The sequence below is a fragment of the Diceros bicornis genome, chromosome 2, assembly GCF_020826845.1.
Source record: "Diceros bicornis minor isolate mBicDic1 chromosome 2, mDicBic1.mat.cur, whole genome shotgun sequence".
In the NCBI taxonomy this organism is placed as follows: domain Eukaryota; kingdom Metazoa; phylum Chordata; class Mammalia; order Perissodactyla; family Rhinocerotidae; genus Diceros; species Diceros bicornis.
In genome coordinates this window covers 65,224,456-65,247,099 of record NC_080741.1, presented here as the reverse complement: position 1 = coordinate 65,247,099, position 22,644 = coordinate 65,224,456, and the positions used below count along the sequence as shown (strand labels likewise).

Below are 22,644 nucleotides of genomic sequence, written 5' to 3'. Positions count from 1 at the left end.
ATACCAAAACCAGCAAAAGACACAAAAAAAGTGAACTGCAGACCAGTATCTCTTATGAATAAAGAAGCAAAAGTCCTCAACAAAATAGTATTATATACCACGATCAAGTGAGATTTAGCCCACGAATGAAAGGTTTAACATTTGAAAATCAATTAATGTAATACACTGTATCAATAAAGAACAAAAGCCATGTGATTATCTCAATAGATAAACAAAAAGCACTGACAAAATTCAAACCTTTATCATAAAAAAAAAAATGCATTCAACAAACTAGGAATAGAAGGCAACTTCTTCAACTTGAAAAGGGACATCTATGAAAACCTCACAGCTAGCTTCATACTTAATAGTGACACACTGAATACTTTCTTCCTAAGATCAGAAACAAGATAAGGATGTCTACTCTCCTGACTCCTATTCAACATTATACTAGAGCTTCTAGCCAGGGCAATTAGGCAAGAAAAGAAAAGACATATAGATTGGAAAGAAAGAAGTAATACTATCTCTATTTGCAGATGATATGATCTTGTATTTAGAAAATCCTAAGAAATCCACTAAACAACTTTAGAACTAATTAATTAATGAGTTTGGCAAGGTTGCAGGATACAAGATTAATATACAAAAATCAATTTATTTCTATACAGTAGCAAGGAACTGAAAATGAAATTAAGAAAAAAATTTCCATTTACAATAACATCAAAAAGAATAAATTACTTAGGAATAAATTTAACAAAATAAGTGCAAAACTTATACTCAAACTACAAAACATTCTTGAATGAAATTAAAGAAGACCTAAATAAATGGAAAGCTAGCCCATGTTTATGAATTGGAAAATTTAATATTGTTAAGATGGCAATACTCTCCAAATTAACTTGCAGATTCAATGCAATCCCTATCAAAATCTCAGTTGTGTTTCTTCCAGAAATTGACAAGCTAATTCTGAAACTCACATGCAAATGCAAGTGACCCAGAATAAGCAAAACAATCTCGACAGAGAAGAATAAAGTTGGAAGACTAGTACTTCTGATTTCAAAATGTACTACAAAGCTGTAGTAATCAAGACTGTGTGGTACTGGCATAAGGATAGACATATAGATCAATGAAGAGAATTGAGAGTCCACAAATAAATCTTCATGTTTATGGTCAATTAGTTTTTGACAAGGGTGCCAAGGCCATTCAATGGATAAAAAATAATTTTTTCAACAAATGGTGCTGGGTCAACTGGATATTCACATGTAAAGAATAAATTTAGACCACTACCTCAAACCAGATACAAAAGTTAACTCAAAGTGGATCAAAGACCTAAATTTAAGAGTTAAAACTATAAAATTCTTAGAAGAAAACATAGGTATAAATCTTCATGATCTCAGATTAGGCAATAGGTTCTTAGATATGACACCAAAGCACAAGCAATGTAAAACAAAACAGATAAACTGGACATCACCAAAACTAAAAACTTATGCTTCAAAGGAAACCATTGAGAAAGTGAAAAGATAATGCATGAATGGGGAAAAATTTTGCAAATCATACATCCAGTAAGGGACTTGTATGTAGAATATATAAAGAACTCCTACAATTCAATAACAAAAGGACAACCCAATTAAAGAATGAGCAAAGGATCTGAATAGACATTTCTCCAAAGATATGCAAATAACTGATAAGCATAAGAAAAGATGCTCAAAATCACTAGTTATCAGGGAAACAAAAATCAAAATCACAATAAGATGCCACTGAACATCTATTTGTTGGCTATAATTAAAAAGATAGATAATACCAAGAGATGGCAAGGATATGCAGAAATTGGAACCCTTATACATTGATGGTAGGAATGTAAAATGGTGCAGCCACTTTGGGAAACAGTCTGGCCAGTTCCTCAAAGGCTCAATCATAAAGTGATCATATGACCAATAATTCCACTTCTAGGTTTACTTCCATGAGAACTGAAAACATACATCAACACAAAAATTTGTACACAAATGTTCACAGCAGCCTTATGCATAACAGCCGAAAAGTGAAAACAAACCAAATGTCCATCAAGTGATAAGTGGACAAAGAGAATACTTTTTGACAATTAAAAGGAATGAAGTTCTGACCCATGGTACAACATGGACGAAACCTTGAAAATATTATGCTAAGTAAAAGAAGCCAGTCACAAACATCTACATATATTGTAGGATTTCATTTATATGAAATGTCCAGAATAGGCAAATCTAGAGAGACAAAAAGTAGACTAGTGGTTGCCTAGGGTGGGAAGGTTGGGGAAAGTGGGGAGAGACTGCTAATGGGTACGAGGTTTTCTTTCTGAGGTGATGACAATGTTCTAAAATTGACTATGGTGCTGGTTGCACAACTCTGTGAATATACTAAAAACCACTGAGTTGTACACTTTAAACAGGTAAATTTTATAGTATATGAATTACTTCTCAATAATGCTGTTAATTTTTTTTTTACTTGTCTTATTAAAGTCGCTTTCACTCTTACTTTTCTGTCAGGATCTCTCTCCTTTCATCACCCCCATTCACTATATTCTCAAGTGAAGAAAATTAGATTACAAAACAGTTTGCAGATTCTCATCTAAATTTTCTAAAGGAAAATAATGCACAGAAAACAAAACCACAATATATCACAATTGTTTTTTATGCAAATCTCTTAAAGGCTGATTCACCTTTCAAATTTCCTAACATAAATATATACCACTATTTTTCTAAACAGAAAAAAGTATACATTACTTGATAAAATGATAAAAGGCTTATAAACTGAGAGCCCTCTCTTCCTTTGTTGTCCATTCCTGTTAATGTACCCTGTCCATAACAAGGTTCTGGTCGTACTAAGACTGCATACGTATCAGACTATGTGACTTGAAAATAACAATAGTAAAGAATAGACAATTTCTGGATGGATACACAAAAATAATTTTAATAGAGGTTGTCCCTTAGCATTAGGTAGGAGGGAGTGGGAAAAAGGTAAGTGGGTGAGGAGAGTAGGGGAAACTTTTATTGGTATTATACTCTTCTCTGTGTTAGTTTAGGGGAAAAAAATCCCTGTATTATTTTTGAATTACAAAAATTGTATCACTTCCGTTATGATTTCATTTCTGGCTCATGAATTATTCACAAGAGAGAGAGAATCTTTTAAACATATGGTAGGGATGGACTGCCTATCTTTTTGTCATTGTTTTCCAATTTTACCTCATTATAATCAGACATCAAATGATCTATTTGACATTGTCTCTACACTATTTGTTGAAAGTTGCTTTGTAGACTTTTGGCACATAAGCATTTCGAAGTATGCTTAAAAAAAGGAATAATCTTTAACAGTTAGGTGCGGAACTCTGTGCATATCTATTAGACCAATGTTGCCACTGCATTGTTCAAATCTTCTATGGTCTTAACAAGTTTATGCATGCCTGTCTTAAGACTTACAGATAGATGTGAATATCTCCAATGAAGATTATAGTTTAATTCATTTCTCCTTATAATTCTGGCAATTTTTTGCTTTACATTTTGAGACTATGTTACTTAGTCCAGGTTCAGATTTATTACATCTACCAGGAGAACTGTTACTTATATTATACAATGGTCTCTTTGTTTTTTGCTTTAAATCTTTTTTGTTTGATAGTAACATTACTCTATCAGCTCTCTTTCAGTTAGTATTTCTGTATCAGTTAGGGTTGACCAGAGAAGTAGAACCACTAAGAATAATAAGAATAAGGAGTTATTATAGGGATGTGAACAGTAATTGAGGGAACTGCTTAAGTAGTTTACATAGAACTGTTGCTTCTCCCTCTAGTGTTGAGACAGAAATCAGAGGGCGGGCAGATGGGAAGGAAAGATGGATGTAAAATGGTGAAGAGTAAGGACAAACTAGAACTCACATCTATCTCTCACCAATCTCAATGACATGGGTGACCTGCAGTATAAACTGACACCCTTCACCACAGAGCCCACACACCTAACTCAAAATTTAGAGAAGCTGAAAAAGAAGATCCAGTGGGAGCTAGAGAAGCTATAGACCTGGCTGCTGCCTGAAGCCAAGAGATCAGTGATGAGGAGTATGAATTGCAACAGTGCCTGATCCTACACCAACCTTCTAAGCATAAACTGCTGCTTCACTTTCGGCTTACAAATCTTGTGCAAATTTCTCTTCTAGCCAGCCTAACCTGGAACCATCCTGGAAAGGGAGTTCTAGGAATTGGAGTTCCAGCTCAATTATGTTGACACAACATAAAGCCATCACAATTTACATGGATATTTTCTTCCATCTCTTTAATTTTATTCTGTCTGTATAATTATGTTTTAGGAATATCTTTTGTAAATAGCACATATCTGGATTTTTCTTTCATACTATCTAGACCCTAGCTTTCAACTATTATGTTTAATCCATTTACATTTATTGTGATTTATGACTTTCATAATTTAAAAAAGAATTCTTTTAAAAATGAAATAAAGTAATATCTGTACCAAAGATACACGCATTATTTGCATTTCTGAAGTATTTTATATACATAACTTGTTACTTACCATTTCTCCAGCAGAGGCAGCCAACATATGCTTCACAGGCATCAAATAAGATGAATCAGTGTATAAAAACCATTTCACATATTCATAGGTGATAAAAAAGGCAGCAGCTGAAATTTAAAACAAGTCAGTCTTTCACAAAGTTTAAATATATATTCAAATTGTTAAGAAATATGTTTCACAAAAAAAACGACTCTATAAAACCATAAGATAACAGATAAAGATAATAGATAAACACGTATTCTTTACTCCCCTCGCTCTTGCAGAATTTACTGAGCCCATGTTATATGCCCAAACTTACAAAAATGCAGAAAACATGATCTCTGCTCTGACGGAGCCCAACCCTACCAGCTAACCTAGCATTTACCATTTTGTACTGACAAGTCACTTAACACTTTTTAGTAAGCTTTCTAGAAAAGGATATGAATTTCTGTGATCCAAAATATCTTTACACAGTCATAAAACAATCAGCTACACTGATCTACAGACAGCATAAAATTGCAACTATACACCTTAACTAAATAAAACGTCTATTCCATAATGTTTTATTGCTGATTACTCAAAATAACCATGGCTACTTTTTACTACATCAACTTACCTTTCCATCAAAGAAACAACCAACTTTTTAAGACTGGAAGTCAAAATCTTTAAAAAGCTACTCCTATGACCATGAACTAACCTTGCTGCACAAGAGGACTTTAAGACTTGCCATGTATTGTTAATCAAAAGACGTTTATCACTTACATAAAAGATAAGGCATGAAAGACAGACAAATGGCAAATTCATCTTTTGAAGGACATTTGAACATGTCACAGTAAAGTCTAAAACACTCAGGAAAGAGCTTGATAGCGAAAATCAGTTCTCCACAGTTACAGTGAACAAGCTTGTAAACCCTCCTCAGTGGCTAACAAACACCAGGCCAAATGAGGAGGCACATTGTCCCTGGATGAGTAATGACCAAAGTAAGCCATTTTACAGTTAACATAGGTCCCTATTCCCTCTTGTGGTTCTTAATTAGGCTTTTCCTACTTTGGCCCACTCACTAAATGTACACTACACCTCCAACTGCATTCAGCTGTAAGTTCTGCCTGCTACACATTCCACCCTCCCACCCCTACCTCCTGGGAGAAGGAAGACATTGCTAAAAGTTTCTAGGTTTTCACGGTTAACCACCTCAACTAGGTCAGATTTGATGGCTACTTTTGTGATAGACAAAGCCTTTTAAAAATGTTAAGTCCCAACACTCTCCTGGGTGACATCCAAGAAAGCCTCTGCTAACTGGAAATGATGACACAATAAGATTCCAAGTGAGGCTCTGGGCAAGTGACAACAAAGAAGTGAGGTGGGGCACTTGGATACCTACAGTCTCTTTCAGCTCTTTAAAACAAACAAAAACTATGGTTTTTCTATATTCCCTTCTAAATAGATCCTGAATACTAGTCTTTTTGTCTCCTCTTTTGACCTTCGGTCCCCTCCATCCCCAACTCCTCACCACTGCAGAATATGTTCTCAAAAAAGTCTCAGCCACTGAAGGTTACACTGGTGTACTGTACTTAGACTAGAACCTTAACGGGTAGCAAAAGAAAAATAAGGTGCCACACAGAAAATTTCAATTCACCAAAAAACAGAAAATTTCAATTCATCAAAAATTTGTAGAGGGGCCAGCCCGGTGGCTTAGTGGTTAAGTGCGCGTGCTCCGCTACTGGCGGCCCGGGTTCGGATCCCAGGCACGCACCGACACATCGCTTCTCCGGCCATGCTGAGGCCGCGTCTCACATACAGCAACTAGAAGGATGTGCAACTATGGCATACAACTACCTACTGGGGCTTTGGGGAAGGAAAAAAAAAAAAAAAAGGAGGAGGATTGGCAATAGATGTTAGCTCAGGGCCAGTCTTCCTCAGCAAAAAGAGGAGGATTAGCACGGATGTTAGCTCAGGACTGCTCTCCCTCAAAAAAAAAAAAAATTTGTAGAAAAACGAAAAGGCCATTTCTGAAACCCTGGCACTTTGACTATTTATCCAGCATCTGCCATTCACTGATGTTCCGGGGATGGCAAAAAAGAAAAGCATGGCAAGAACACCACTTTCTCACACACACAAAAGCCTGAAACCACATTCCGTATGTCAACACCTGCTGGCAAGAACCTAAAACAGTCCTGTGAGCACCATGTACCCTACAGACCATCGCTAATACTACATCTACCAACAATAATTCCTATGTGCAATAAGTAAGAGAAAAAGATCTTTAGAACGATGAGGGAGACACCCTAAAAACTGATGACCAAAAGAGAGGGACCTAGTAACATATTCCTTTGCAATTCCCTAGTTCAGAGGTTCCCAAATTTGTCTGCCCATTAAAACCACCTGGGGATTTTTTTTTTAAACATCCGGCACCCATGCCACAATTCACTCCCATTAAATCACAGTCTCTGGAAGTGGGACACAGCCATCAGTACGCTTTTAATTGCTTCAGGTTATCAGGTAATTGCAATGTGGTCAAATTTAGAAACAACGGTCCCTCTGCCACCTACAGAGCTATACTGGGCATGGAGTGGGTGCTCAATAATAACTTGCTATAATCAATTACTAAAAGCATTAAGACAAAAATTCAAGGATAACCTCAAAACAGTCTGCTGTTCTAAGGACTGCTGGGAGAGGGGGAAGAGGAGAGAGAGAAACAAAAAGACAAAAACACTCTTTTTTCTCTTTGCTCTACAAATCTTGACGTGAATAGTGTGCTCATGGATGGACATAGATGGACATTTAAATATCAAGTTAACATGAAAGAATTTCTCATGAATTATCCTGAGAAAAAAGAAATCAAACCCAAGAATTTAAGAATCTCCTAGAGGGCCGGCCCCATGGCTTAGCGGTTAAGTGCACGCACTCTGCTGCTGGTGGCCCAGGTTCGGATCCCGGGCGCACACCAACGCACCGCTTCTCCAGCCATGCTGAGGCCGCGTCCTACATACAGCAACTAGAAGGATGTGCAAATATGACATACAACTATCTACTGGGCCTTTGGGGAGGGAAAAAAAAGGAGGAGGATTGGCAATAGATGTTTGCTCAGAGCCGGTCTTCCTCAGCAAAAAAAAAAAAGAGGATTAGCACGGATGTTAGCTCAGGGCTGATCTTCCTCACAAAAAAAAAAAAGAATCTCCTAGAGCAGAGGTTCTGTAATTGTGTGTGTGTGTGTGCGCGCGCGCGCGTGTGTGTGTGTGTTGGTGGTGGTCGTGGTTTTCTGTTTGCTTAGTTTGCTTTTGAGTGCCACTCAAAGCATCAGTAAATAATTAAAACGAGATAAGTATCTGAAAAAAGTATACCAACAAGCAGATTAAATAAAACAGATTATATTGATTATAGAATAAGGAGGCCATAAATCACATAATGTGACTTCAAACTCAAAACAAAAGCAAGACACTGGAAGGAGAGTACCCAGAAGGAGGTTAGCGGGAATTGGTTGCATCATCTAAGAGAAATTTAGTTAAGACAGAAAAGCTTAACGCCTCTTAGGTTCATCTGCTCCAGAAGAATCTCCAAGGCAGTAGTTACTAAATCCAGCTTCACACTGGAATCACCTAGGAAGCTACTAAAACCCCCTGATACTCAGGCAAAGCCCAGACCAATTAAACTTCTGGGAGGTGACACCGGCATCAGTATTTTTTAAAGCTTCCCAAGAGATTCCAGCGTGCAGGCAAGGTTGAGAACCACTGCTCTAAGGCATCACAATCAATGTCAGAATAACACTGTAAGGATTCTAACCAGGAATTTTAACAACAAAAACCATTTTTAAAAAATTGTTCATATTTTTTCTATTAAAAATACAGTGGAATGGGATCTACAGCACTAGCTGATTCAAAAACAATGGGTTAACAAATAGAAAACAAATCCAAAAAGATAATCTACAACACATAAGGAATTCTATATGGGGTAACACCAATATCATTCTGAAAATAAATCCCATTATCTTGGCTTTATAGCACTGAGAATATCAATACAATTTTTACCATTAGGAAAGGATCCAACAGCAGTAGAAGGAACACCAGCATATATTCCACGAAAACCACCAGCCTTTTTAAATCCTTGGGGACTTTGCAGCCTGGTTTTAATGGTATCCAGAGGAAATAATATCAAGTCAACAGAGACACCTGCTAACCCACCAGCCTTTAAAAAAGAAAAAACAGGAGAAAAGGAAAATAAGGTTACAATAAGATAAGCTCTCTGCCATTTGCAGGCAGGGACAAGAAGAAGGTAGTCATTAAAGCATATTTCTTGTACTATCAGTCTACAGACTATTTGGGATAGTCAAAAGACTTTCTACCTAAATCTAGAGAATTTCCTGGGAAAATAACCATTATTGTGCTATATTTTCAAGTTGTAAATTTTTTAATAAATTTTCCCTTTTAAAACAAATTTTTTAATGTATTTTATATCAATTTTAAATTCATTTTTAATACTTTCACATGGTCCAAAGAGTAAACAAGCAAACAAACTCAGAAAGGTAGAGAGTTCAAAGTCTCTTTCTCAGCTCCTAATAACTCAGGTAACGACTTTTATTGGTTTCTTATTGAATCCTTCCAAAGTTACTTTAGGCATATACAAGCAAATACAAATATGTATTCTATTTTCCTTTCTCTATAAAAATAAAAGGTGTAAACAATATGCATTGTGCTGCACCTTACTTTTTTCACTTAATTTATCTTGGTGATCATTCCATATCAGACCAGATGTCATATTTTTATCTTTTTAACTGATGAGTAGTGAATTCACGGTAAGACTACTTTTTTGGAGACTTACATTTTGAAACAGGTAATGATCCTTGTGAATCTAGATCTGTATTTTAAGAATCACACACCTAAGGATTCCTATCATATTCTCTCTACTTTGTGTATATTTGAAAATTCCGTGATAATTTTTAAATTAAGTGACTAAATGGGGGGAGGGGGAGAGCAAAATTCCTAGAGGACATTAAAACCTGGCCTAAACTCATCATATCCCGAGACACCATGTTGCTTAGGAGAAGCTGCACTTAAAGTTTGCATTTCATGATTACAGTGGAGCATATGTAGAATATTTTAAGACTGGTTATACCTAAACCAAAGCAAAAAGAAATTCATAAAAATATGAACTCAAAAACAGCATCAAAGAAAGATCAATAAGCAAGGTCTAAAGGCATCATTTAAAGATGTGAATCAAAACCAGTTTACCATAAGAAGATGAAAAAATTACAAAGAGGAAACTCTCATTTTGGTTTCTACATAGTAATTTCTAAATTGAATTGTTCACTTTTCCTATCTTTTGAATTTTGAACTACGTGAATATATTCCTTATTCAAAAGGTAAAAATATACATCAAAAACTAAATATTCCTTGGGGCCAGCCCGGTGGCACAAACGGTTAAGTGCGCGCGCTCCGCTGCGGTGGCCTGTGGTTCGCTGGTTCGGATCCCGGTCGCGCAGTGACGCACCGCTTGTTAAGCCATGCTGTGGCGGCATCCCATATAAAGTAGAGGAAGATGGGCACAGACGTTAGCCCAGGGCCAGTCTTCCTCAGCAAAAAAGAGGAGGATTGGCATCGGATGTTAGCTCAGGGCTGGTCTTCCTCACAAAAAAAAAAAACTATATATTCCATGACACACAAAAAGAAGATCCAATATTATTCAAACATATAGGCAAAGTTCAAAATGATCAGTTGTTTCCATCCTTCGGGTGTACAAAATGCTCAGGTGGTACAAAGCTTAGTACCCAGCCATCACTCTCTACTCACCACTTACCATAAAACCAGTGCAAGAGTTCATTGGAAAAATGAAATTACTCTGATGAGAAATCCAATAATTAACTAGCATTGGTAAATGATTAAAAATTAGTTTACACTAGAAAGGTACATTACCATAAGCAATAACACTATACTATATGATCAGCTGGAAAGACATGACAGAACCTCAAAGACCATGAAGGTCTACTCTGCAAATGACCTAAAAAGATGTCACCAGGGGCTGGCCCAGTGGTGCAGCAGTTAAATGCACGTGCTCCACTTCAGTGGCCTGGGGTTCGAGAGGTTCAGATCCTGGGCGCGCACCGACACATCGCTGCTCAGGCCATGCTGTGGCAGCATCCCATATAAAACAGAGGAGCATGGGCACAGATGTTAGCCCAGGGCCAGTCTTCCTCAGCCAAAAGAGGAGGATTGGTAACGGATGTTAGCTCAGGGCTCATCTTCCCCACACACACAAAAAAAGATGTCACCAAAGAAACACAGAGGCGTGCCAGTAGAGAATCACAAGAGGCAGTAAAAGAATGAAAAATAACGTGAGATTTCTTTCTAGATATAAAGGTGGCCTTTCCTAAGTCACGGGAATAAGTTCATAAGTAATATAGGAAAGTAAAAAAAAAGCCAATCCTTTTCAACATTCTTCTCACTTATTTTTACAGGATTTTATAGAATTCAGTATGTAAATAAAATATCTTGCCTGCCTCTTCATTTTCTCAAACACAAGGAGAACTAAAATCCTGATGAGAATGTCTGATATGACTGGATTCTTTAAAAACATGCTGCAGGGGCCGGCCCGGTGGCGCAAGCGGTTAAGTGCGCGCGCTCCGCTGCAGCGGCCCGGGGTTCGCTGGTTCGGATTCCGGGCGCGCACAGACGCACTGCTTGGTAAGCCATGCTGTGGCGGCGTCCCATATAAAGTGGAGGAAGATAGGCACAGATGTTAGCCCAGGGCCGTCTTCCTCAGCAAAAAAAAAAAAAGAGGAGGATTGGCGGATGTTAGCTCAGGGCTGATCTCCTCACAAAAAAAAAAAAAAAAAAACATGCTGCGCTTCATTCTAATTTTCTCTTTAATCTTAGGAGAGAGTTCAGAGAGATGCTTGCTATCTACTGCTAAATTTTAATCAATAAGTTAATTACCCTTTTAATCTACGCGGCTACTTTGTATGCACTGATTCTCTACTCCTTCTTTCATCAGTATTCTTATCTTCTGAGAATAAAACAACCAGATTCCATCTACTTATCTAGTAAAACATGAATCAAAAGTTACTGATTGCTTCTGTGGATTTCAAACTTCTATAACTCAAATGTCCTTTAAATTCATGAGACTGAAAAAAAAAATTAATAGAGAACAGGAAGAAGAATAAGAATACTTACATATTTAGCAACAGGGGAACATATTTAAGATTTAAACAAAACTCGACGTAATGTTTATAATTTTACATCAATATTGTTTTGTATATAATTATGCACAAAACACACAAGCCAACAGCAGCTGAATTAAGGAATTCTACCAAATTCTGTTATTCTTTAGCCTGAGAAATTTGTTTTATTTATGATCATTTATCAAAAAGGTTATCAGGCAAATGATCACTGTCAAGATTTATGGTAGCTTACACTGAAAATCCTAAGTTAAAAACTAGGCAAAATTAGAAGAAACAGAACAAAACCCAGATAATCATCAAGTCTTACTCCAGCACAATAATCTACTGAGACCTTGAAATCATATAGATAAAACATTCATCTCTAGCTTAAGTTAATAAATGTCAGAGTGCTGGCAGGCTGTAGAGAGGAAGTGTCTAATGAGTGCTTTGAAATTACTCTGGGAGTTGAAAAAGGCCAAGATTACACGCTATAAAACTTTTATTTTTCAAAAGGAGGCTGTCACAACAACAGAAAAATATCAGTGCTGCTCAACTACAGGACAAAACCAAACCACTTGTCTAATTTAATTCAGCAAAATCATCACAGGTCACTGGCCTAAACAGCAGCCAAGAAGAACCAGCCAAAACATTAACATGGCTTCAGCAACGGAACATCCCTCCTGACATTCTTGGTTTCCTCCACAAGGAAGTGGCCACAAGTGACTTTAAAGCCCTCATTGCAGCACCGCTGTTTCTGCTTCCTGTGCGCGCCATTCATTCTCCCTGCAGCACTCCTTGCCCCCTCTACACTAATGGCAGAATCATCTTTGTAAAACGCAAACTTCAATTTCATCTTGCTATTCTACAGCCTATAAATCTTCCAAACTTTCCAACTGCCCTAAGAATGAAAACAAAATCCCAGTACAGCCTACAAAGCTCTGGAATTTTTGGACCCCATCTACCCTCCACCCTCAATTCCCACCATTTGCCCTTTGCTCAGCACCTTCTTGACACCTTGATTGCTATGGTCCTCTAACTCATCTGATCCTCCTGATTTCTAGGACTTTGTACGGTTGCTCCCTAATACCCCAGTCTAGGTTTAGATCCTCTTGTTTCCACATGCTGATCACAATTTTAATTCTACAGTTGAGCATCTGACCATTTGTTCAATATCTGTATGTCCCGCTAGACTGTAAGATTCACGCCTGTTTTGTTCACCAATATGTTCCCAGCACCAGTACAAAGCAGACACTCAGTAACTATTTGAAGAATGCATGAATTAATGATTATAATAAAGGTTATAAATATTATAATAAAGATTAAATGAAGATTATAACTTCTATAATACTTTCCATATTTTAGAAAGTACTACAAATCAACCTTAAAAAGGTACATGGAATTTTTAAAAATTGCAAAAGACATGGGGCCGGCCTGGTGGCTTAATGGTTAAATTTGCCCGTTCTGCTTCAGTGGCCCGGGGTTCACGGGTTCGGGTCCTGGGCACGGACCTACACACCGCTCCTCAAGCCATGCTGTGGTGGCGTCCCATATACAGAGTGGAAGAAGACTGGCACAGATGTTAGAATCTTCCTCAAGAAAAAAAAGGAAGATTGGCAACAGATGTTAGCTCAGGGCCAATCTTCCTCACAAAAAAAAAAAAATTGCAAAAGACAGGACCAAGCAATTTCCAAAAGAAAAATATAAAAGGCCAACAAAAACATGAAAATACGTTTCCCCATCATTAATGATCAAATTAAAACATTTTCCCAATTATTCAGAAAAGATTAAAAATATGAAGAATAGTTATGGGCACTAATAATGGAAACAAATTATCATCTACTGAAGGACAATTTGGCAAAACAAAAATTATAAAATTATGTATATAATTTATAATTAAATTATAAAACCCTATGATCCAGCTATTTTATTTCTAAATATTTCTTCCACAGAAATAAGTGCATAAATATACAAGAATGTTCGTGACAGCATTATTTGTAACAGTAAAAAAAACCTGAGAATAACCTGGAATAAGCTAAAGGTCTGTCCTAGGGGTCTTGTTAGATAAATTAAGTCGTATTGGAATAATGGATTGCCACACAGCCTTAAAAGAATGAAGTCAATGTGTACTCACTTGCACAGAAACATATGTTATATTCTTAAAGTAATCAAGTAAACTATAGAACAATATATGCTGTATAATCCCACACTTCAAAGAAATGTGTGTCTATTTGTATATGCATAATTAGAATTCTGGAAGCATATACACTAAATTGCTAGAAGTTATTACCTGTGTGGAAAGAGATCCGGGTGTATTTTTACTATCCTGTTAATTTTTGGATTAAGTTTTGTAATGAGTATTACAAACATATAAAAGTAAAGCTATTCTGGGCCGACCCTGTGGCTTAGCGGTTAAGTGCACGCACTCCGCTGCTGGCGGCCTGGGTTCGGATCCCGGGCGCACACTAACGCACCGCTTCTCCGGCCATGCTGAGGCCGCGTCCCACATACAGCAACTAGAAGGATGTGCAGCTATGACATACAACTATCTACTGGGGCTTTGGGGGAAAAAATAAATAAATAAATAAAATTATTAAAAAAAAAAAAGTAAAGCTATTCAAAATTAATATTTCTCCTCCCCTAAAAAGTCCTAATTGACTGGTTGTATTTGGTATACAATAGGAACTTAGTAAAGGGTAACTAAGCTAGCTTCATTTCGCACACTCACGGACCTTGAGTCTCATCCAATCTGACTATTCTGTTTCCTAAACACATCCTGAAATTTCTCATCTCTGTGCTCCTGCTTAGGTTTTTCTCAGCATGGAATGCCCTGCCTATGCATGTCTCCTGCCTACTACAGCCAGCAGACCACCTGCCCTCCTGCCACCACACACACACACACACACACACACACACACACACACACGTCTGCCAAAATCCTGTTCACTGTTAAGGCCATGACCAAATGCCACATCCCTCTTAAAGCCCTTCCCAATCTCCCAGTCAGAATTAAATGCTACGTCCTTGACACCTCCATATAACTCTGTTTCTATTTCACTTTCAGTACAAACCATCATGTCTGACACTAAGATCCTCCAGAGTAGAAGCGAGGTCAGTCACCTTCACCTTCCTCACTACCTAACCAAGTGCCTCACATGTAGCATCTCTTTACTGGTTCAAATCAAATGGAAATGTGAGATGACAAACAAAACTTTATAAAAAGATTAAATGTTCAGAAGAAAAACTGCAGTAAATCACTCTTTGGTTCTTGTCCCTGTGGTGGTCTTCCACAGCACTTGTGACAACTGACAGCCAGTGGTATCTGTCTGCTGCCATACTTCTTAGCATTCCACAGCTACACTGACAGTTCTCTGGGATATCCAGGGTGACTTCTCCAGAAATCCTCTGCTTATCATCACCTCCTGATGGAAAAGACTGTGTAGGTTCAGTTTTGTTTAGTGAGGTATTCTGAAGAATGCAATAATAGTTCTAGAATTTGACTTGACTATTCTGCCATTTCTCCAGAAATTCTTTCAGATTAAATACTGCCTAAGACCATAGGTTTGGCATCAGACAGACAGATCTGGCTTCAATCTCAACTAGGTCTCTTCAAGAAAGCTATTCAACCTCTCTAAGCCTATACTTCTTCATGCATGAACGGGGAAAATAATAGTACCTATACTTCATAGTTTTTGAGAAATGAGTGAGATTAAATAAGATTTAAATACAATTAAATGAGCCTGTTATATGCTTAGCAAAATGCCTGCCCTTAATCAATTATCAATAAATATGAGCTATTATTTTTAGTATTATGGTACTATGACTATCCTTCAAATTTTGCTGGTGCCATATTTCTGACATGCCAATACTAAAAACCAAGCAAAGGACTGAGGAGTACTTTACCAACAACTTAAGGTTACATTCATATATTACACTTAACTAATAAATTCATATGTAAAATCTATAAATTCAAGTCTTTTATTAGCAATAATGAATTAAAACCTCTCCTCAAATTCTGCTCCCTGGAGAAAAGTCACCCATGGACTCACTCAACAGAAAACCAAATCACGCAATGTGTGGCAGGAACAATTCAGCACCAACTTCAAAAACTTGAGAAACACTAGTGTTCAAATTTCTTTATGACCCTTGGATTTGAATTTATGGGTTAATTTTTTTAAAACAGAATATAAAAAAAAAGCAGAATACAAAATTGTAACTATGACTTCAGCTATGAAAAAATTGCATAAGCTTATGTTCAAGTGCTCAGTAAATGGTTACTCTTTATCACCATTTGCAATTAAGTAGTTAATTTTTATTTTCTGTTAAATGTCTGTCTCCTACTTGACTGTAACCCCACGAGGGCAGGGACCATATCTTTGAGGCACTCTTCCCAAGTAGCAAAGCGAAGGCTAACAAACATGTCTGGTTAAACAGGTAAAAGATACCTGGTTTGTGGAGGTGGAAAAACTATGGGTGTAACTTTTACCTTTCCTCTACTTGGCATTTCATTAACATTACCCAAATTCTGTTTGTGTCACAAATAAAATATTTAAAATTTATATTTGATTTGAACACATAGCATTTGATGTGGAAGCGGTAACAAAAGCACACTAACAAGTCATTTACAACTAATTTATCAAATAATAAAACTTTCTCAGGAGTCCCTCTCACACCGAAAGAAAAATGAGACAGGTAAGGTAGGCACATCTCCCAGTACTTGAGACGCAAGAGAAATGCCTCCATGACAGCGACGGTTCTCAATTGTGATCCTAGATGATTGGTGATCTCCAAGGGTGCCCTGCATGCTCCACTGACTGATCAAAATTCAGAAGATACTTGTCTCTAGGTAACTGTCTGCTCAACAAAAAAACAAGCACAAAAGGAAGACCTGCCCACTCTGACTTAAACGCGAAAAAGAATCAAGTCATAAAAAGCAACCTTGAGAATGTGAAGCATAATTCCCAATTATTTACAGATTTGGAGATAATGCTTCATCATCAGATACTAACTACCCTTTACTCCAGATTGAAGACAATGAGGCTACCTTCCAGAAAAGAAAGACATGGGACAAAGAACACTGAAAACTTCCCTTAAAAGCATGTCCAGTTCATTGCAGCATTAGTCACTATAGCCAAGACATGGAAGCAACCCAAGCATCCCTCGACTGATGACTGCATAAAGAAGATGTGGTCTATATATACAACGGAATACTATTCAGCCATAAAAAAAGACAAAATCGTCCTATTTGCAACAACATGGATCGACCTGGAGGGTATTATGTTAAGCAAAATAAGCCAGAAAGAGAAAGACAAACACTGCATGATTTCACTCATATGTGGAAGATAAACCAACACGGACAGAAAGAACTATTTGGTGGTTACCAGGGGCAAGGAGGGTGGGGGGTGGGTACATGGGGTGAAGGGATGCATTTATATGGTGACTGACAAACAATAATGTACGACAAAAATTCACAATTAAAAAAATTAAAAGTATGTCCAATATTCCATTCTTTTCTTCTGTTTCCTCATCCCACCTAAAAAGCCCGGGCAGCATAACCCATACCATTCCCCTCAAGTCCTCTTCTGCCAGTGGCTCTCAGAAGAAGGGCAGAGCCAGTGAGAAGACACAATCTGAGTATTATGAAAACACTTCTTCAGAACCACCTTACTAAAGGAAAAAAATGGTACTGACGCACACGAATTTCAGCTATCACAAATAACACAAGCCCTTCAACACCACAGTTCAAATTTCAGCTACCACAGTCACATTTTACAAAAATGGTTAACTGAAAGAGAGAATTGGCCAATAAAGATGAAAATGCAGCAAATAAATTAAAAGTGGTAATACTGAAAGTGAAATTCAAATCAAACCTAAATGGAGTCAGAGAAGAAACAGGTGGCTGTGGGAATATCGACACTGCTGTCTTCGAGAGACTGTAGGCAGGCAGCCAGAGGAAATTAGTGAAGGCAAACTTAACAACATAAATGAGGAGAGCGACTGTAACGAAAAGGATGAAGATGTCCCGGAGGAAGTTATGCCAGCAAAAATCTTCACAGTAATGGAACTCTCAGAGTTACTACACAATATTTAAAGCACACAGGATAAAACTGGAGTTGATCCAAACTTAGAAAGCAAGTTTGCCAAGGCATAAAAACAGTAGTTGTTCTGTATTGTAAGTTATATGACTAGAAGACAAGTAGTACTGTTCAAATTACTTTTGATACATTTTTTACAAAGCAATTCTTAATGTTTCTAATGTTTTAAATTACAATGTACTAAATAAATATTAGTTTTACTATTTTTTTTCACTTCCCTATACATTTACAATTGACAGTAAGAGAGTTTTTAACATTTTAACAAGAATTTTTAAGGGCCATGAAATAATCACAATTTTTCTCATTAATTATTAAGAGCACTTTGCATGATTTCTGCTGGCACATTCACTTTTACAGTTCCACACGACCAGGCAAAGGGAGGAGTGCCTGTTTTCTACACTGCATAGCACCCACACTTCCAAAGTTCTTTCACCTGCAAGGCAACTTTTAAATGACTGCTACATGCCAGGCTTTATAGCACATAACTGACATCATCTCATTTAATCCTTAGAATCTGAGTTTCAAGACTTCAGCAATCATCTAGTCCTACCTCTCATTCATTCATTCATTCAGTGTTGAGTGCCTGTAAAGTGTCAGGCACTGGTCACACAGTAGTAAGCAAAACAGGACTCCCTCAGGAGTGCTCAGCCTGCCTCAAAGACACTCCCAACCTCAAAAAATGGCCACTCCATTTCTGGACCACTTTGAAAATAAAACCTTCTAATGGCTTCCATTATGCTTCAAATAAAATCCAAATTCCTTTCCACAGCCCACAAAGACTCCCCTCAGCCGGCTTTGTCTACCTCTCCCATATCATCTGCTGCCACACTACCCTTACCCACTAGGCCTCAGCCACCACTTTCACATTCTAAGCTCTTCCCACCTGAGGGTTTTCTCACATGCTGCTCCCTCTGAACTTTCCCCTCTGCTCAACAAAATGTCTTGCCCCTTCCTATCTTTTAGGTCTTAGCTTAAATGTCACCTCCTCAGGGCATTCCTTGGTCATTCCATCTAAAGTAGGTTCTCCAATATTATTCTATCTCTAGCCCACCTCAGTTCATTTCTTTCATAGTATTTATCATATGGGTTTGGTTTGTTCACCACTGTATCTCCAAGGGATATCACAGCGCCCGGTAGGCAGAATCCGTGGCAGATAAACTGTGTGCTGAATTAATAAAATGATTTGTCTGTAGCGGGAATGAAATCGAACTTCCTTGAAACTTCTACCCGTTGATCCTAATTTTACCCTCTGAAACTACATTGAAAAAAAAAAGTATACCTTTCTGCATGTGTACCATACTTGAATACATTTTAAAACCACTGTTCTTTTGCTAACTCTGGTACACACCTATTTTTACCACCTGCTACTGTTGCTGACTTAGAGACAGTATCAAGGAGCAGTTAAGGCATGGAATCCCATGTTACACCGCCTGGGTTGCAATCTGAGCTCCAACAGCTACACATATGAAATGGATCTCAATTGTGTGACTTTGGACAAGTTATCTAACCTCTCAGTACCTCAGTTCCCTCATTTGGAAAACTAGCATAAAACTTCACTTGTTTGTCAGAATTAAATGAGATGATGTAAATAAAGAGCTTACCCCAGTTGCTGATACAGCAATGTTAACTATCAAAACTACTACTGCTGTCTCACCAGCCGGACAGGAAAACTCCTTGAAAGTGAAAACTTATTTATTTGCTTCTCTAAAACCTAGTTTATACAAATCTCAACAAATTGAGATTTAAAACCATCATCCTACAAGTCTGGCCAAAGTGTGCCTTCCACATCTTTACATAACACTCTGAAACTAGCCCTCAAGTCATTTAACTCAACAGTCATTTTACTAGTCTGTCTCCACCACCTGACCCAAGTGGGCAGGTGTATCTCGTTCACCATGTTATCTCCAACACCTGCAACAACGAACATTTGATAACTAAATGAAGACATTCCTCTGGGCCTCCATTTCTCCTAAGAGGCTTTTTAAAAGTTTTTTCTTATTGTCTGCCTCTGCTACTTTCCCACACTGAAAACTTAGCAGCCAATCTCTGTCTTGTTCACTGCTGTTATCTAGTATCTTGTACCAGACCTGCCATAAGGGAGGTCTCAAAATATTTATTAAAGGATTTTTTGTTTTTGTTTGGTTTGGTTTGGTTTTTGATGTTAAAACCTGTTGATTCTCGTAGTTTTATAAGGAATTAAGCACTACTGTCTCACTGGCTCCTTAGCGCAGCTATTTGTGCTCATCAATATACCCAAAGCCTAGAAAAATGGTTGGAAGCAAAATAAGCAGATTCATTATATACTGAATGAATGGATATGTCATTTTCTGAGACTAACAAAACATACAGCAAAATGACAACCACAGTCTTGGACAGGAGGCTTCTGGGAGATTTGAGCAAGCGTTTTTTGTTTTGTTACATATATTTCTTTAATTTCCAAGTTCTCCAGAGAGTGGTTATACAATAATTGAAGCTTTTTTTCCTTCAAGTAAACCATCGTGCGGAAGACAATAAGTATCCCTCCTCCAAAACCCCAACTCCTTCTGGTGTCCAAGTAGGAAACACATGGCCTTGACACGAGACCCGGCGGCGACTCAGGAGCTCGCGCTCCCTCCCAAACCTGGTGACCGGTGACCCGAGGACAATCCAGCGCGCAAAACCGGAAGAAACTGCTAGTGCAGAGAAATTCCCAGGGGCTCCAGCGCCGGACTGCGGCACTCCGAGCGCCCACCCCACCACCCCGCACTCACCACCAGCGAGGCCGTGAACCCAAGCCGGTCCATGGCCCGGCCGACCGCGTCAAGGCTACAATTAGAGGCCGAGCAGACAAAGACCTCGGCCCCATGCCGTGGGCGCCGCCATCTTGGAGGCGGGTCTTGTGGTGCCTGCACTTCCGCGGCCGCTTGCGGTCGAACCACAACAACTACACGTGCAACCGGGGAAGCAGGGCCAGGAGAAGCGCCGGGAAAGATGGACGGGGCCTGGGGGCGTGGTCGAGCGAAGTCTCGCGACTCTTCTCAGCCTCCGTTTCCTGCAGCAGCCTTGTGATTCGGCTATGTGGAGGAACTCTCGCGAGCAAATGAGCCTCTGCAGAGATCGAGGCGCAGGGAGCCCCGCAGTGAGGGCTGGGTGAAGCTAGAACCGTTAGGCCCAAGGAGGCGTGACTTTAGTGGAGGGAGCGGCCGTGGAGGGGCAGGGCTAGCTTCAGGGGGCGAGGCTTGTGGTTTCCTATCAGTTTTTTCCTTTTGATTTATTTCTTGGTTTTATCTGTACGAATTTTGTCTGGATTTCTATAAAACAGATTCATTATCAGAAAATTATTAAATAAAGATAGAAAAACACTTGAAGAGTTTCCTTACTCGAGCTAAAAATTAGCATCCTCCACTTCTCCGTACTGGCAGTTATTGCACTTAAAATTATTTATGTGTTCAATTATTTACTTGCTTGGCTTGTTCGCTGTAGTATCAGTGTGCACACTTCGAAGTCGACTTTAATAAGTACTTAAAAGTTTCTTGGCGTAGACCTGCCTTTACATTTATTAAACAAATGCCTTCTAAATTTCCATATGTCGAGAGCCAACTACATCTACGACGTGGTGCTAGATGATTGAGAGAGATTTTCTAATTTAATCCTCACAGCAACCTTGTGAGATAAGTACATTACCATCATTTTACAGAGGATCCCGATGCTCCTAGAGGTTCAGTAGCCAACCCAAAGCTACAGAAAGCTAGCAGAGCCAGGCTTGAAATTTTACTCAGCGCCCGTATCATCTTTCCTCAAAACCCTTGCAACAGCCTTAGCAGGCTCCTTGCATAGCCTTTCTTCAATCCATCTTTCATACCACTGCTAGAATCTTTATTCTCTTCTAGATGACATGACCTAGAGATGATTAGAAGAATACCTTTAGGGTTTCAAATTCTGAGCCATCACCTACTAGGTTTGGGCATAACTTGTCTAAGATTGAGTTTCCTCCCTTGTAAAGTGGGGATAATGATAGTAACTCCTTCATCTGGTACTATTACAGATTAAGTGAGATAGGGCATGCATGTTCTTAACTTAGTTCCTGGCTCTATGCTTTCTAAAGATGATGATAATGTCATTTCCCTACTTTAAATGACACCCTTTTGCTGCAATGTGAAACAGTCCAGCTCCTTAGCACGGTACTCACCTCTGAGCTGGTGTCTCCTGTCACTCTTCTCTCTGACTGGACTAATCTCAGACAGACAGACTATACACTTTCAAGCCTCCTCATTTTACCCATGTTGTTCCCTCTACAAGAATACCTTTCCCTATGCTGCCTGCAGAATATTGGTCCTGTTTGCCGTGTGGCACCCTCCACAGGTCATCTCAAAACATACTAGTTCACTTCCTCGAGACCAGCAGGAGAGTCTCTTACGCTGTTGTTTGTCTCTTTTAAGGGCTTGTATGACTAGGTCACACCCACCCAGGATAATCTCAACTTTTGGTTAACTATGAGTCAAATGATTAGGACTTTACATCTGCAAAATCCCTTTTGCCGTATAATGCAACATAATTGTGGCAGTAATATCTCATCATACTGACAGGTTCTACTCACACCCAAGACAAGCAATTATGCAAAACATATACATTAGGGGGCAGGAATCTTGAGAGTCATCTTAGAATTCTGCCAACCACTGTTTCCTATAAGCTCTTGCTGGCAGCCTCCTCAAAGGCCACCAAGGTTCTATCAGTAGGCTTTCACTAAGACTCCCTCAAAGTCCTTGTGTCTTTCATTTTCTACCTGGTGCCAAAGCCACTCCTGCAGTTTAGGTGTTTGTTATAGCAGTCCCCCATTTCCAGGTAGCAAAATCTGTATTGGTTATCTATTGCTGAGTAACAAACTACCCCAAAACTTAGAACAACAATGAATTTTTATTACCTCACA

At 38.5% G+C, this 22,644-nt stretch overlaps 1 protein-coding gene across 1 annotated transcript in view; it reads right to left on the bottom strand.

Annotated features, from left to right (window-relative positions):
- SLC25A26 (solute carrier family 25 member 26) overlaps window positions 1-20,679 on the bottom strand; it is a 142,476-nt gene extending 121,797 nt beyond the window's left edge. Inside the window, exons 1-3 of the mRNA XM_058562576.1 lie at window positions 20,489-20,679; window positions 8,522-8,678; window positions 4,518-4,624 (exon numbers count right to left, since the gene is read on the bottom strand). Of these exons, the coding sequence (XP_058418559.1) occupies window positions 4,518-4,624; window positions 8,522-8,678; window positions 20,489-20,521 (297 nt within the window). The 5' untranslated portion in view covers window positions 20,522-20,679. The remainder of the gene's footprint in view (window positions 1-4,517; window positions 4,625-8,521; window positions 8,679-20,488) is intronic.
- Between the last annotated feature and the right edge of the window lie 1,965 nt (window positions 20,680-22,644).